Here is a 17,043-nt window from a genome sequence, read left to right as displayed (position 1 = left end):
TTGGACCTAAGAGTGACTTCAGAGTAAGGAATATGCTTATGGGCTTTAAGATGTTATGTTTTTGGTGTGGCTTTTTTGTCTGGGTGCTTGTTTACTCCTAGATTTTCAGGTTGTTGCTGGCAGTAGGGAATAGGGACGCTACTATACTTTGCAGATTCTTTGGATTGAGTAGGCTGTGTCAGAGACACAGAAACACTAGGGCAAGATTAGTATATCTAGTAAGGGAATTATAATTCTGTTCACTTACAGGGATTACCTGTCCCTGAGGCTACTTTTCCTGCCTCAACTCCTAAAAATGTTTCAACCTTGGAATACTTTATGTAAACACTCTATAAACATGTCAGTATTTTTGTTGAACTCTTTGAAAGTAGAAAGTTTTACAGAAACCAAAATTCAAATCAGCTACAAGGTAAAGAAGAAATGTAAGATGAATTTCATAATAAAAAGGAGCAAAATCTGCTGTAAACTGATAACAAGGGAATTCCTAATGTTGTATAGTAATATTATTGCTCAAATTTATATAAAGAGTACATTTACTGACCTGGGGAATGCTGGGAAGTTGCAAGTGAGGTCATGGAATTAGAAAGGTTAAGGTTAGCAGTAATACTAAGCTGGCTCTGCACTGCAGGAGGATAAGGAGATGTGGGTGTCAGGAGGGACTCCTCACTGGTTTCTTCATCAATTCCAGGCAAATACGTGTCAATCAAGGCATCAAGAAACTTAACAATTAGCTCAGCATAGTCTGGGATTTGTGTTTGCTGTAATGGAAAATATGAAATTATTTTAGCTCCATTCTTTTTTATTTTTTCTAAATCCCCTTTGAAGCCAAAAAAGAGTAATTCAATTTTTATTTTGGGGTTAATTTGTTGTTTTTCTTCTTTTATACTACAGATCATTAAAAAAGGTGGGGGAGGGGATAAAATAATATTTATAGACTACCATGGGACTTACAACTGGGAATTTTATTCAGCTTACACTTACGGCTTCCAGATGAACCTGCAATTACTGGAGGCCACACGTAGACAAAGACTGAATTAATCCTGAGACAACTCAATTATTAGGAATGATGTCTATACTATTTTTCAAAACAGGGAGAATGAGCAGAGCATCATTCCAGCTGCCATTTAGAGATTCAACTAACTAAACACTCTGAAGAGAATGGAGGGTTACTGGCAATCAAACCACAAAAGTTTCTGCATGACACACTTATTTCTGTGACTTCAGGCCCATTTTGTAAATGATAGCCTTTGCATATCAAGAGATATTCAGTATTAATTAAATAAAACTAAACACTCAATTTTTAAAACAAAGTTTACACTATTTACACTGATTTGGCATCCCTATCTCTAGAACACTGCACTAGGGGAAGAAATAGAAGTCCTGCCTTCAAGGAACCTCAATCAATTTGGAGAGAGAGCATATACAGAGAGAATCATTAAAAACATATTTATGTCACACGATATCAATGAAAGCCAATCAAAGAACAAACTGAATGGACCACATGAGGATAATTTCAGGGAAGAGTGAATCTAATGCAACAGCTTGGGAGGAAAAAAATGTTTTCACAAGGTAAGATTTTTTTCATTATGTAATTTTAAAAACAGGCTTAATCGACATATAACACTGTATTAATTTCAGGTCATGAGGTAGATTTCAGCCATATGTAATACTCTTTCCTAATCATAAGATACCCTAGTGTGTGCCTAAAGGTCATCAATTACATCAGGGACTGAGGGTAGAAAAGTTTACAGAGGTTTATTATACCTTTCTGAAAAGTCAAGCAAAAATTTAGTTCATTTTTTTTTTGTAAAAGCTAGTATATAAACATATTAAAGGTATTGCCTCTTGGAAAGAATCTTGAGGTAGAAAACTTTTAATAAAAATAACGTATGTATTTGTGTGAATCATTCTGCTTTTCAGCACTTTGTGTGTTCTTAAAACAGGCATACTTATATAAATAAAATTTTCATTTTGTCAGCAGAGAAAAATAAATTTTCTTACCTTTGAAAAGGGTCCTGCAAACCTCCATAAGCCATTAAAACCAAAACCTGCAACAAATCAAATGTTACTCTTATAACAAGCATGACACTTTTAATAGAAATTAATTTATATAGCTGACGATATGTAAAACCTACATGTACAGTAAAATCATTTTTTTTTAGGATGAGTATCAAAGTAGACTAAAATTCACCAAAAGTACACTCAGTATAAAAACATACTTTAGTTAAAAAAGTTATCAACCAGTTATCATACTGAACACAACATTAAGAGTAAGAAAATGCACATTAGAGAGGTATGAACAAGCCTATTCCTCATCAGACATTCTTCAGCTAGTGTATTCTTTAGCAGCACGCCTGTGTCAAGTTCATCAACAATCCTCCTCCCGATACATTTATTTACTTTGCAGGTAAGATGTTTGGTATTGTGGTGGGGATTCTTCATGGTACACCACACTTTGCACAATTCCATGGATCGGATTTAACAAATTTGGATCTTGGCACAATGACAACAGGGTGTTGATCTTAGAGTCCAACAAATTGTGCCTAAAAAAAAGTCAACAGAGGAACATTTTAAAGGAAAATTAAATGAAAATATATACTGGAAAACATATATTCTTTCCTAGAACAATGTGATAAAAATGAAGGGTAATGAGTGCTTTTTTTAATTCCTGGTGCTTTTCCAAATTTTATAATGTAATATGAAGGTATTTGCTTTTCTGTTTTGTTTTGTTCTGTGTTTATAGTCATCAGGAAAAATACAGTAAAAGCAACCAACTAGTAATGTCACATAACCATGCTTAACTACACATGCTGACTGTTTGCTCAAGACACGGCTGGCTACTATCAGCCACTCAGCATGCTTTAGGACCATCTCTTCCTGCTGATTACTGGTATGTACCCAGGAGTTAAAACTAAATTTAGTATTAGTCAGTGTTAATAAATGCTGAATCAGATCAAATAAGGAGAACAAAATTAGCTTGGAGGGGGTGGAATATATGATCCAATTCAAACTTACAAGGAAATCGACTATTTCTAACTCACCTAACTCCATTAATAAAAATAACCAAGGGCCAAGTACATAAAACTCTGAAATTTATAAATAAGATTAAACAAAAAGAAAGGCTTCCCAGGTAGCTCAGTGGTAAAGAATCTGCCTGCTTGTCAATGCAGGGGATTCAAGAGACACAGTTTGATCCCTGGGTTGGGAAGATCCCCTAGAGAGGGAAATGGCAATCCATTCCACTTGCCTAGAAAATTCCACGGACAGAGGAGCCTGGAGGGTTACAGTCTATGGGGTAGCAAAAGAGTCGGACATGACTGAACACATACATGCATACACGCAGGGAACTAGATCCCACATTCTGCAACTAAAAGATTCTGTGCAATGGCACCCCACTCTAGTACTCTTGCCTGGAAAATCCCATGGATGGAGGAGCCTGGTAGGCTGCAGTCCATGGGGTCGCTAAGAGTCGGACACAACTGAGCAACTTCACTTTCACGCGTTGGAGAAGGAAATGGCAACCCACTCCAGTGTTCTTGCCTGGAGAATCCCAGGGACGGGGGAGCCTGGTAGGCTACCGTCTATGGGGTCACACAGAGTTGGACACGACAAGTGACTTAGCATAGCATAGCATGCTGCAACTAAGACCAGACACAGCCAAATAAATAAATAAAAATAAATAAAATAAAAAACAAAAACAAGGAAATAATGACACTACACAAAAGGCCTACATTAGGAATGGTGGTGGTGGTTTAGTTGCTAAGTCATGTCCGACTCCTGTGACCTCACGGACTGTAGCCCGCCAGGCTCCTCTGTCCGTGGGATTCTCCAGGTAAGAACACTGGAGTGGGTTGCCATTTCCTTCTCCAGGGGATCCCAAATTTCTTTGGGTTATTTAGATCTGAACACTTGGAGGCTAATATGATTTCATCCCTTAAGAGAGAATAAAATTCATCTCCCAAATAAGAGGTCAACTTTGCTTTCACTCAACTATGGATTAAAAATAAAAGCTCTACTGAGAAAGGAACCATAACAGGTATGCTAATTTAAATACATTAATAGCAATCTAACAGTTTCCTCCTAAGTGAGGAAATAAATGATGCTCATCACAATGAACACAACGGAAACAACAAGATAAACAAAATGTTTGTCCTGACTGACAGGCCGAAACAAATCTTAGGTCTCATTAAACCCCCTGTCTCTAAGCTAAAATCACTATCCACTACCTCATGTTTCCCTCTCCACAATCAGTGAACACTACTGGGTGATACTTTCCCTAAACTTTTATAAAACATTTGACTTCAAGACAGATACAAAAGTTAAATGCAGGTGGAGATACTTACACAACAGGAAAAACTTTGGGGAAAACAACACTGGCTTCTGCTAAGTATTCATAAAGAATTCGTTGATCAAACTCATCTGTGGTGTATTTCACCAGTGTAGCCTGCAAACAAGTAAACAAAACACATTTTATTTTGTGGCTGAATTGTTATCTGTTTCGGTGAGAAGCTGAATATAGACTTCCTTTCATGTTTTTAATACTTGAGGGCCTTCTAAGAGTAGACCAGGAAAAAAAAATACATAAAAAGCAAAAGGATTACCAGAACAGTAAGAAGAAGTGCTTGGATCTTCGGATCAGTAAGTACTTCTTCATCTAAAAGAACATTTGATTCAGACACTGAAACTTTGCGTAAATGTGGGTGCTGCTGTGATGAGGAAATCCTTTGGGTTTCTGCGGTAAGATATGGATTAATACAATCAGCTGTATTAATTGAATACAACACACTAGATACTACTTCACCTGCTATATTTTAATGTCATTTCTATAATTCAATAGCTTTTTAATAGACACTTAAAATATCAACATAAACATCATACAAAATTACTATTCATCTATATATGAAAGTTCTGGCTAGCTGTTTACGATGCTGTTTACAATCCTATGTAGGATTACTTTCCACACATATTTCAGGTATTTGTCATTTTAAGGACTGTACAGCTTATCTTCTGAAAAAGAGCAAATGTTTCTATATTTCATCCTAAGGACACTAAGAAATGGCTGGAAAGCAAATATGGCTTTTAATGTACTCTCCCTCCTTACTTTCAATGATCTAGATTAATTATTAACTTTGTTTCTCACCCATTTCATAATCAGTTTCTGCTACTCTCCTCATTTTGGGGGGTGTTGTGATCCCTGATTCCATTTCTTGCCTTTTAGGAGCCTTTGTGTCTGATATCAAGTGATCAAAACTTTTCCTTGTTCCTATAAACAAAAGTTACAGAATATGGAAGTTTATTAACCACAGTGTCTGTGAATAGGAATATACTAAAAAGAAAATGTTTGGGCATAAAGTGTTTGCATTTTCACTTAGGACCCAAAGAAAGCTCAAACATCCCTGGGGCAGAGTTCCTCTCTTCTCCATATTTCTTCATCTTCTGAAGGAATTTTGGCTAAATAGCTGTGCTCTTTCAGGACTGGATGTGCCTCATTGGTCCAAATCAAATTGAGATTACATGTACTACACTGGAGGTAAACTAAACTCCACCAGCAAGCATAGTATTTAATAATAAGTACAGAGATGGGCACTACTTAGTAGCAAAGATCAATTATGTCTGAACCGCCTTTTTTCAATTTAAGACATTCTGCTGGTGCCAAAAAGTCATTAACATATAAAGAATTTCCAAATGAAGGTAAAATCAAACTTTGATTTTAGTTCTTCAAGCTCTGCATGCCTGAAAGTACTAAATACTGAAAGGATCGGCATGCCTGAAAGTATTAAATAATAGATACACTGGGAGATGCTTCAAAAATAGCAAGCAGGACCATTCACTTGGCTTTGAGTTTCTCTAATCGGTTCTCTATCACTGTTGAAAAACTTTCTCTTAAAATAAAATATTGAAATTGGGTTATTTGGAACTTACATATTTCTGTTCTTTGTATTATAAGAAATTCTCTTATTTTTCTTGGTGCAGCTCTAAAAATAAATCTGGAATACTTGTGACAGTATTACTTTTTAAAACCCAGAACTGAAGACAACTGAACACTTGAGAAATTTAATCTTCTATTAACCTCAAGTTTTAATACTAATAATTATTCACAATAGTCATAAAAATCAAGGTCAAATAATTTAACAGCCCAAAGGATCTAGTCTAACTTCTTCATTTTCTGTACCTATAAACTGAGGAAGCCATCGCTTAAGAGATTAGCTTGAAGTCACAAGGCTAGACATTCAGCCAGTGACCAGTTAAAGTATCAAATTTCATTCTTCCTTTTTACTTTACACTCTTGCATTCTTCCTGGGAGATCTCCTTCACTCCTACAGCTTTAGCTCTCTAATGAGCTAATTAATTCTAAAAGTGCTACTTGTCCACTTCTCTCTTCCTGATCTCCAGATGTATGTTTTCATTTATCTCTTAGATATACATTCTGAGAATTCTGAAGGTATCCCATACTGGAATGGGTAGCCATTCCCTTCTCCAGGGGATCTTCCCAACCTAGGGTTTGAACCCAGGTCTCTGGCATTGTGGGGGGACTCTACCTTCTGAGCCACCAGGGAAGCCCACATATAATACCAACCAATCTGAATTACCTTGTGCTATAAATATATTAGCCCCAATCTCTGCAAATGGGGTCACTACCCAGACAGTTTTTGAAGCCAGAAACTTTTGACATCTTTCTTGGCCTTCTCCTGCCCTACCTGGCCCATATAGTCAGGCCCTAGTAAACTCCAGGAGTTGGTGATGGACAGGGAGGCCTGGCGTGCTGCAGTCCGTGGGGTCACAAAGAGTCAGACTGAACTGAACTAAACTGAAGTCCCAAAGCTGATTCCTTTTCTCCATTCCTCCATTGCTCCTGCCTTAGTGTAGGCCTATGCCATTTTTTTGCTTGGATTGCTGTAACAATTTCTTAAATGATTCCTTTGCCAAAAAAACTTCCCTTTCTCCATATTGTAGCCAAAAACCTTTCCTAAAAATAAAATTTTGTAATGTCCCTTCCCTATTTAAAGATCTCTGCTGGATACATGATAAGACTAAATTTCTTAACATGGCACAAAGTCTCCTACAAACTAGTTCCAAGCCTTCTCTAGCCTCATTTCCTACCCCATTGCTTTTCCTGACTTTGCATTATTCATGCTATTCCCACCTCTCCTGAATGCATGCCTTCCTTATCCTGTGTCTACCTGGCAAACAGGTGTCAAATCTTCAAGACCCAGGTTAAATGTTACCTCACTTCTATAGCTTTTCCTAATTTCCCCCAATCCTCAGTTTTCCCTCATCAAGCCATATTTAATGGCACCCGGGGATGCTGTTGCAATTGTATGATTATGTCTTAGCCATCAAACTACGAGCTCCTCCAAGGGCAAAGACGATATAACTTTTTTATCTAGCACATGGGTTGAATGAATTCAATATTGCGTTTTCTCTGAAGTTAGTTCTTCATTTACAATGTCCTTGGCATGAAAATTGAGAATCACAAAACACTAAGTAATCAGAAAACTCCTAGAACATTATTTGTGGCAAAGTATAAACAGAAAGAAACTCAAACAAAAGAGAACAGTCTTATGTGACTAGTCATAGTGATTAACATTCATGGTTTCATTGAAACCATGGTTTATTGGCAGGTTCCTTATTTTATACTTCCTTAGCCAAAGCTGTGTAAGAGCACCTTTGTATTCAACCTGTGGTGAGGCGGGATCAGTGGGTTCTCTCATTATTCACTTCAGCTTTTGAAAAGGGAAAGGGTCTCACAGCATTTTAGGTATATTTCTCATGGGCAAATGTTGATATAAAAGAGCAGTTTTAATTTTCAAGAATTCTATCTTCTTAGAGTAATAAAAAAATACAGTAATCAAAAACTCTTACCTTTTTGTTTTTTTTAAGAAAAGATGGCAAATAGTATTATTATACTTCATAGCATAGTGATATATTCTACCCACAGATGATAATTTTGGAAAATATACTGTTAAAGGCGCTGCATCTGAATGCTGTGAGACTCTTCCTTTTCTGTGAGTACCTAATGTCTCTCCTACTCTCGTTTACCTGCTGCCTGGACAAGGCAGAATAAAACAAGTACAGCCACAATATTTAGTCTAAGAATCCCCCACAAAACTGTTCTGAGATCTCATTCTCATTCTTCTGTCTTAACTGATATGGCTTAACTGATCTATCAAACTCTCTTATCATTGACATCAAAAACTTTGCTGCATCAAAAACAGAACATTTTGATAATCTTTAAGAGCTTCAAATAATTTTCCAAGAGTGAAAGTATCTGACCATTTTTAAAAACAACTCTAAACATTTCTACATAATTTAGATAAACTAACCAAGCAATTTCTTCGTGTTGGCCTGAGAAGGCTGCCCCATGTCCAAGCTCATAGATTTCCTGGCTCGGGGACTGGTCTGGCCCGCAGGTGGATAGCTGGCTGCAAGGTACCCTTCAGAAGCTTTGGGAGATGACCACGGCTGATGCTCCTTTAGTGTCCTGAGAAATTAAAACAATTGAGAAGAATCAATAAACATGATGACAAAAACAAGCATTCTTGGCCCTTCTAATTGGCTGTCCTATTTCCCAATGGCAGTGATTAATTAATTTTAAAACTGTACTTTAAAGCACTTTGGAGAACAAACTCTTAATTTATCCCCAGGAGGTATTCACTTTCTTGCCATGACATCTTATACATAGCAGGTACTCAACAAACGCTCAACTTAACTGTACTGCATTCATTTTTTAATAAGAGAAAATCAAGTCTAAATAGGCAATTGTACCACTGGTTTAAAAACCAAGGGGAACACAGACAAATTCACTTTTTACTTTCCATAACAAAAAGAGCATTATCTCAAATAAATATAATCATAGGAATGACTAAAGAGTAAGACTACTGAAAACCAAGTATGCCTGGAAAGCTTTTGCATACATTGTTAACATCTCAGTTGGAAAATGCCAAGGGCTTTTTATTAAAAAGTGGGATATTGATAAATTTAATGATACAAGCTCTAAAAATATATGATTATTTTCCTATGTTCAACACTGTACCTAACACTTAAAGGTACCATTAACTGAAAATATAAAAAAACTCCAAGTGATGCCAATTTTATGGAATTTCTCTATGTTTTAGTGAAAAACATGCTACCCAAAGCCATATATGACAGCAAATATAATTTGATTATCTTATCTAAATCTGCACTATAGAAAAATCTTTAGTAACTTTAGTGTGATATGAGTAAATACATAAATATGTTGGCATGTAAATCTTTTTACAAATCTGTTTACCTCAGTTTTCTATCATTAAGCTTATAATGTTGCTTATATTTCACCTTAGGTTTTCCTAAGGCCTTCTCCTACAATCTGATATTTTCTAGATCATCTCTTCATCATTCAACTGACTTGTGCTTAAAAAGAGACAAAGTAATGTTAACTAATTAGCACAATCAGGTAAGAAGAACTTTCTCACTACTAAGAAAGAAAGAAAAGAAAGAAAGAAAAGAAAGTGAAGTTGCTCAGTCGTGTCTGACTCTTGGCGGGCCCATGGACTGTAGCCCGCCAGACTCCTCCATCCATGGAATTTTCCAGGCAAGAGTACTGGAGTGGGTTGCCATTTCCTTCTCCAGGGGATCTTCCTGACCCAGGGATCAAACCTAGGTCCCCCGCAATGCAGGCAGCCGCTTTACCGTCTGAGCCACCAGGGAAGCCCTTCTCACTACTAACCCACATAAAATACTGTACATTTATAAAATGAGTTTTGATTTACACTCTTCCTTGATTATCTTCAGTTTCCCTTCTATATTACCTTCTGGATTACTCTGCTACTTGACTCCACTGGCATGGAAAATCAAAATCTAATGAAAATTATGTAATGATGGGAGGAGAAGCCCACTTACCTATAGCTAGGGTCACCATGATGAATGGGATATGTATCCATAGGAACATTTTCCATTGAAATATCAGTAAGAAGCAGAGACTTTCTATGTTTTAGGCTACAGCGACTTCGAACTTCCTCAGACACTGTAAGTAAAGCTAAAAGGAACAAGAAGAAAGATTTAACAATTTAATAAATCATAAATACGACTTAAAATAGGATATACTTCTTACAAGCTCCTAAAGAGAATAACAGCTGCTAAACATGCATGTAAAGAGTCTTGGAGAGTATGAAGTTTAAGGGTATAAACCCTTAGGACAGATTTGTTTAAAGGGTTTGCTATCTGTTTTGGAAGGCTGCATGTAAACACTGAACAGAGACTTAAACAGTATCTATAGAGTCTAGCGCTTTAATGTATATTTGACCTCAACAAACATAAAAGGTCAGCAGGCCAGGACTATAGTGTCCATTTCTTAGGTAAAGAAAAATACTTTGAAATGTTAAATGATTTGCTCAAGGTCAAATGACTCAAAAAAGTTGCTACAAACTGAAGTCTGCTAAACTGGGAATCAGCACTTTCCATCAAATGACTATGTTTATACTCAATACCCCATAATGACCTATATGCGAAAAGAATCCTAAAAAGAGTGAATATATATATATATATGTATGTGATTCACTTTGCTGTACAGTGGAAACTAATACAACACTGTAAATCAACTATACTCCAATTTTAAAAAAAGACTATGTTCAAAAACTGTGTTACATATAAGTGCTAAGTGTTGATGAGAAGAGAAACACAAATTGGGCAACAGCAAGCGAGGATGGTATAATGGAAGGAGGGGAGGGGCAGACAGTCTAGGCAAAACAAATGGCATCAGGAATGAATATTAAAGAGACATAAAGGCACTTCTAGTAAATGGCAAGCAGACTAGCTTAAAATAGCCCATCCATTTTGAAAGGAAATAAAAATTAAGCCTGTGACATTTAGAGAAAGAGGACAGAATCAGGAGGGCTGCTTCAGGGCTCAAGATGCTGTTGCTGCTGCTAAGTCACTTCAGTTGTGTCCGACTCTGTGCAGTCCCATAGATGGCAGCCCACCAGGCTCCTCTGACCCTGGGATTCTCTAGGCAAAAAGACTGGAGTGGGTTGCCATTTCCTTCTCCAATGCACGTATGCTAAGTCGCTTCAGTCGTGTCCGACTGTGCGACCCTATGGATAGCAGCCCCAGGCTCCTCTGTCCACAGGATTCTCTAGGCAAGAACACCGGAGTGGGTTACCATTTCCTTCTCCTTCAAGATGCTGCTGCTGCTAAGTCGCTTCAGTTGTGTCCAACTCCGTGTGACCCCATAGACGGCAGCCCACCAGGCTCCGCCGTCCCTGGGATTCTCCAGGCAAGAACAATGGAGTGGGTTGCCATTTCCTTCTCCAATGCATCAAAGTGAAAAGTGAAGTCTCTCAGTCGTGTCCGACTCTTTGTGACCCCATGGACTTCAGCCCACCAGGCTCCTCCATCCATGGGATTTTCCAGGCAAGAGTACTGGAGTGGGGTGCCATTGCCTTCTCCAGTCAAGATGCTAGGCTCAGGCATTTAGATTTTATAACAGACAACAGGGAGTTACGTAGTGTCACGAACCAAAGATGACAAGAGAACCCATTTCATATACTAATGCAAATTCTTTTATAAGGAAAAATGTTTTGGCAAACTTTCAAAATTTTAACCAATACCACGGGACTGAGTTGTGAACTCTTTACTCTGCCAAGCAATCAGCAGAAGAACCCATAGGTGTCTGTACCTTTTTTGTGGTCCTTAGATGTTTATGTGCATGCTAAGTCACTTCAGTCATGTCCTACTCTTTGTGACCCTATGGACTACAGCTCACCAGGCTCCTCTGTCCATGGTATTTCCCAGACAAGAATATTGGAGTGGGTTGCCATGCCCTCCTCCAGGGACCAAACCCCTGTCTCTTCTTACCACTAGCGCCACCTGTAAGATTAATTTTGTCTACTTTGTGTTTTTACCTGCCAAGTAAGCCACGCTCTGTGTATTCACCTCAAATTTGTCACAATTTCTGTGTTTATTAACCAGAGCTAGTAGTGTATGCAAAATTCTGACTGTTCTTGCAACAATGGCAGGTGAAGGATGCCTGTATCCTAGAAAAAATAAAAACAAACAAGAAGTCAATTCTTTCTTTCAGTAAGCATTTGTTGAATTCTTATTCTGTGACTAGCAACTCTGCAAAGAAGAGAAATATATAAGGGGGAACTCCTGCCTTCTGAGACCAGCCATTGGGGAAGGTAAAATATACACATATGTGAACAGTTAATTAATTACATACAGGATTAAGCACCAAAAATGTGCAGAACAGAATAATACTCCCTAGAACACTAAGGTACCTCAGGGAGAGGAAAATCAGGAAAGATGATAAGTGTTTCAGATCTTCTATTCCCTACAACAGCACAAGGATTTTTTTTAAAAACCTATTATTGTAGTTTTAAGATATGCTTTGAAAACATGGTTTTATCATTTAATTTTTTTTCTAGTTAAAGGAAAAAACCTTATGATACAAGGACTATATGCTCCCAAAGGTCAAAGAATTGGGTTGATTAGGGGGTAAGTTTGATTTCTGGACAGCTTTTAATCACTAATGCAACTCCATTTAAAACAGGGGATTTGTATACTGGAAATATTTCATATTCCTTTAGAAATACAGAATAAGCAAGCACTTTATCAGCCTAGTTGCAATTCATCTCTTGGTATCCTGCAGTAAGTGTAGTATCTTTTGAGCAATCCCTATTCCCTTTAGAGATTAAAACGGTCAATATTTTTTTGCAAAGATTTCATAAGGTGGTGAAATAAAATGCATACATTCACACCAGTGTATGTGTGTGTGTGTGTGTACCTGGTTAAAAACCTGGGGGAACCTCTATGATCCCTCAAGCCTAACAATCATTTAAATTGATACAAAACTGCAGATTCAAGTTCTAGCTTGAGTCTCTAATTTTGGCCAAATCTAAAACCAGCAATTCATGCTAGCTACTTATCCCAGGCTATACTTTACACTGCTTTTGCTTCTGACTCACCCTATACGCCATTTCTGTTAACTGCAGTTTTGGGCCATGCCCGTACCAGATTAATCAACCAAAGCTAACATTCAGTGAAGTCAGAAGTAGGGAGTAAAGTCAGATGAGTGACTGAGGGAGCTGACTTTGAGGAATAACTGGAGATCACTGCTGTAAGTAATACAGAAATGTGGAAGTGGGAGAATGGGGACCAGAGGGCGAGGTCCTATGGTATGTAATAACAGGAGTCAACAACAGTAAATTAGTAACAAGTTAAGACAATCTCTGGTCAAATCTCAAATTTCTAACATGAGTTACTCAAATAACATTTATTAATTTGTCTTATTTTGATAACCAAAAAGATACTTAAGTATCATTAACTAATAAAACAGCTATTAGAAAGTTCAGTACTTAGAAACTGTGTAACAATCAACTCCCTTGCTTTCTAAAGGAAATTTGGTATTTGATATGGAAATCAGGCTCTATTAAAATACATACTAAACAAAACATAACTCACTAAGACATATAGTTTGCATTTAATGTAAGACATATGGGGCAAATTATATCAACTATTTTAGTTACTTCTGGCTTCTTGATACTATTTCATAAAAATATTTTGACACAAGGCCTCTACCTTTTAAGAGATGTCCAACCAGTGCAAAGTTAAAGTTAGAGTTGAAATTGAGTCCAACAAAATGATCCATTTGTTTGCAGTGCCATTCCAGAGGGTTCCGGATTGCCATGAACACTTCCTCTGGACTCTATTAAAAATAATCATGAGATGGTTGATGGGTTCACACAGGAAGGATCACTTAATTGGTTTTTGTTTGCGTTCAACAGCTATGACAAGGTCAATAATCCTTTTAGGTTGAGAAAAATTATTTTCAGATGACTACAAAATACCATAGAACATTTAAGGTACCAGAAATAAATTAGTGCAAAAGAGTCAAGCATGTAGGGAATAAGGTGATGGAAGATACAACGGCTTTGATTTATAATGCAAAATAAGTGACTGTCAATTTATATCCTGGTGACTTTTAAAAACCTATACTGTTATTTTAAATAAGACCATGCATTGAATTGTAGCTGGCACTTTGTGTACTATGACTGGACACTCAAGAGAATGAAGAGAACTCATATCTACTGAGTGCCTGCTGTATAGAACAGTGTTAGATACATTAATGTACTGAAACCTTAAAGCAATTCTGTGTAACAGATATTAGCTCCATTTTACAGATTGATCGATTGATTGATATATCAGTGAACTAAACAGACAAAAAGTACTAGCCCTGGAGAATTTGACAGTCTAGTGTGGTAAAACAAAGAACTGAAACTCAAAAATGCTATGTAACTTGACCTCTAAATTAAGGTATTTAACAATATTTCCTAAAGTGTGGTTTCAGGAATACCTGCCTTAAAATCACTGACGATGCTAGTTCAAGGGTGGAAAGTACTGGGTTCCATCTCAGAATCATGGGAAGTGGTAAGGCCCAGCAATTTGCTTTTTTTTTTTTTTTAAAAAAGCCCTGTGATTCTCTTATACACAGAGATTTTATTTTAAAGCAAAAACTGAAAGTACTTAGGGTCATGTTCAGATCTGTCTAGGTTTCTACCTCAAAGAAAGAAAAACATAGACTATAAAATAAATGTAGAGAGATGTTTAGAGTAGCATTTTCTATAATAAAAAAAGATAACAGACAAACCAAATGTCCATTAATGGGCAAGGTTAAATACGTTGTGGCTCATGCATTCTGTAAAATACTCTGCAGTCATGAGCAAGAATTATACACACACACACATGAAATTTTGTGTGTGTATATATATATATGCTTTAGAAAGATGTTCATATTGTTAAAAAAAAGCAAGTTGCAGAATATTACATAAATATTAAAGTATTAACTTACTATAAGTTCAATGTATATATATATTTTCAGCTTTACTGAGGTATAACTGACAAAATTGTAAGGTATTTAATGTGTACAATGTGATGATTTGAAGAATGAATGTATATCCTTTCACATATACATTTCTCCCATTAAGTTAATAAACTATCACTTCACATATTTATATCCCATCCCCTCTTTTGGGGGAGAACATTTAAGTTCTCCTCTCTTAGCAAATTTCAATTATAATACAGTGTTATCAACTATAGTCATTAAGTTAAATAATAGATCCTCAGACCTTATTCATCTTTCATTCTGGTAACTTTTAACAAGCTTTATTAATGGATTCCTAGTATCCTGAGGCATTTGGAGTCAATATTAACTTCTGCTAATGGGTCTATTTTGGCAATGAAAATGCCAAGGCAGATATTCCTAGACAAACACTTCACTCACAAATATCCTATATTCATACAAAAGGCCAAAAGCTAGCCATCTCTCTGACCACCACTGTCCTAAGACCACTCCAGAAAAGAGCAATGGAATTAGGAAAGAGAGATTCTAGTTCCAAATCAGATGCACAAACATGAACAAGTTACCTGACTTCTTTGTTCTTTTCTATCCTATAAAATGGATGATAAAACTTCAAGATAACTTCTACATCTAAAATTCTGCTTCCACATTTCCCAGAGCCCCAGCTATTGTGGGTCTACACTACACTACTATTTGGAAGACAAAACAAACAATGCTTAGACCAGGCATCTTCACACATAAAACCAGGCTCTGGTCTGTTTCTTTCTTCTCACAAGGTCTGTTAATTTTGCTTTAAGCAAATCTCTTATTATATACACCTATCTGTCTTAAAATTCCTCTCTTTTCTCCTAGACGCTTCTCTTTTTTTCCTCCAAAGACAAAATGAATATAATTTCTTACTATTGTATTTCTTTTACTATACTCTGCAAACCAAAACCCAATCTCAATCAAAACTAAAAGGTTTTAAGAGGGGTGGTGATGGTATTAATATGTTTTAAAGTGGGATTAAGCAAACAAAAGACTAGCATAATTAAATATCCAAAAGTTTCCTTTAGACGCCTTATCTGCTTCTAATTATACCTATTTCTCATTAAGTACCATAATTCAATAAAAGTGAGCTTATTTTTAGATTATTTCTTCATGAAGTGAAGTAAGGGTGGGGAATGCTAACCTTTACCCTTGGATTATGAAATTACAATTAATGAATGTACAGTGCATAAGACAGCATAGAGCCTAGCAAGGTAGCTATTATTATTACTCAATATTTTTATCCTTATTCTGTTTACCAATATTGGGCAAGTACTGTTTTTTTTGCTATTTTTATATAAAAAAGTATGCAAAGTTTAAACCATTTTATGAGCTAGTAAGGAATATATTCACAACCAGTTACACAGAAATTCATATTTAAAGATGGATCTCTTCTAATTTTAAAAGAAAACAACAACAAAAAAAAGGAGACACTCTAACATGCATAATTTAGAAACACCAACCGAAAGCTTGTTTACCTTGTCATTGAATATCCTGAGACTGTCTAAGGTGTGCAGGTTTTGTTCCAGAAGTGCAGTGCCTGCTGAATACAAGTTGACCTCATCGAGCTGTAGCACGGCTACAGCAACCCAAAAGAGGGCTTTGTGCAGAGGGGAGTCCTAGGCAGGGGAGACGCACTCCAGGTTAGTAAGATACACCACCGTCTCATCAGAACACACTGTGGTATACAAGAAATCATGCGTGTGCGCTCAGTCGTGTCTGACTCTCTGACCCCGTGGACTGTAGCCCACCAGGCTTCTCTGTCCATGGTATTTTCCAGGCAAGAATACTGGAGTGGGCTGCCATTTTCTACTCCAGGGAATTTTCCCGACCCAGGGACCGAACCTGTATCTCCTGCACTGGCAGGTGCTTCTTTACAGCTGAGCCATTGGGGTAGCCCCTTAATAGAGTTTATCTAAAAGTTCCTATATCATTTATGCTTTCTTTCCTTAAAAGTTTCTTTAGTTGAGTTACTTTCCTTGCTTACAAATTTGTAACAGATATAACAACACTTTATTTAACATATTAAACCTAGGCACAATGAAAATATTATGCTTAATATTTTAAGCATGTCTATATTAATTAGATCAACAAATATTAATACCAGGTACTTAATACTGAATATTTCTTAATTCATGTGAACCTGAAATTCACTTAGGTTAATTTCTCTTGTATTTAGAACT

At 36.7% G+C, this 17,043-nt stretch overlaps 2 protein-coding genes across 13 annotated transcripts in view; one reads left to right on the top strand and one right to left on the bottom strand.

The window, feature by feature from the left end:
* Window positions 1-17,043, bottom strand: part of NF1 (neurofibromin 1) — a 257,608-nt gene that overhangs the window by 14,499 nt on the left and 226,066 nt on the right. For 8 of the 12 annotated variants that reach the window (XM_086360180.1, XM_086360182.1, XM_086360194.1 and 5 more), the window contains 11 exons: window positions 16,339-16,479; window positions 13,555-13,681; window positions 11,880-12,011; window positions 9,880-10,015; window positions 8,325-8,482; window positions 5,141-5,263; window positions 4,602-4,732; window positions 4,344-4,444; window positions 2,401-2,543; window positions 2,002-2,048; window positions 542-758 (listed from right to left, as the gene is read on the bottom strand). In XM_086360180.1, the coding sequence (XP_086216306.1) occupies window positions 542-758; window positions 2,002-2,048; window positions 2,401-2,543; window positions 4,344-4,444; window positions 4,602-4,732; window positions 5,141-5,263; window positions 8,325-8,482; window positions 9,880-10,015; window positions 11,880-12,011; window positions 13,555-13,681; window positions 16,339-16,479 (1,456 nt within the window). The remainder of the gene's footprint in view (window positions 1-541; window positions 759-2,001; window positions 2,049-2,400; window positions 2,544-4,343; window positions 4,445-4,601; window positions 4,733-5,140; window positions 5,264-8,324; window positions 8,483-9,879; window positions 10,016-11,879; window positions 12,012-13,554; window positions 13,682-16,338; window positions 16,480-17,043) is intronic. The other 4 variants (XM_086360187.1, XM_086360188.1, XM_086360189.1 and 1 more) reach the window with 2 other exon arrangements.
* EVI2A (ecotropic viral integration site 2A) overlaps window positions 1,486-17,043 on the top strand; it is a 38,783-nt gene continuing 23,225 nt past the window's right edge. The window contains exon 1 of the mRNA XM_086360199.1: window positions 1,486-1,569. The gene's annotated coding sequence lies outside the window, so the exon portion shown is untranslated. The remainder of the gene's footprint in view (window positions 1,570-17,043) is intronic.

The sequence above is a fragment of the Bos grunniens genome, chromosome 19 (genome assembly GCF_055505025.1).
Source record: "Bos grunniens cultivar Pamir isolate PY7600 chromosome 19, Bosgru_T2T1.0, whole genome shotgun sequence".
In the NCBI taxonomy this organism is placed as follows: Eukaryota; Metazoa; Chordata; class Mammalia; order Artiodactyla; family Bovidae; genus Bos; species Bos grunniens.
The sequence above is the reverse complement of the archived record's forward strand: the minus strand, read 5'-3'. Positions and strand labels throughout refer to the sequence as shown.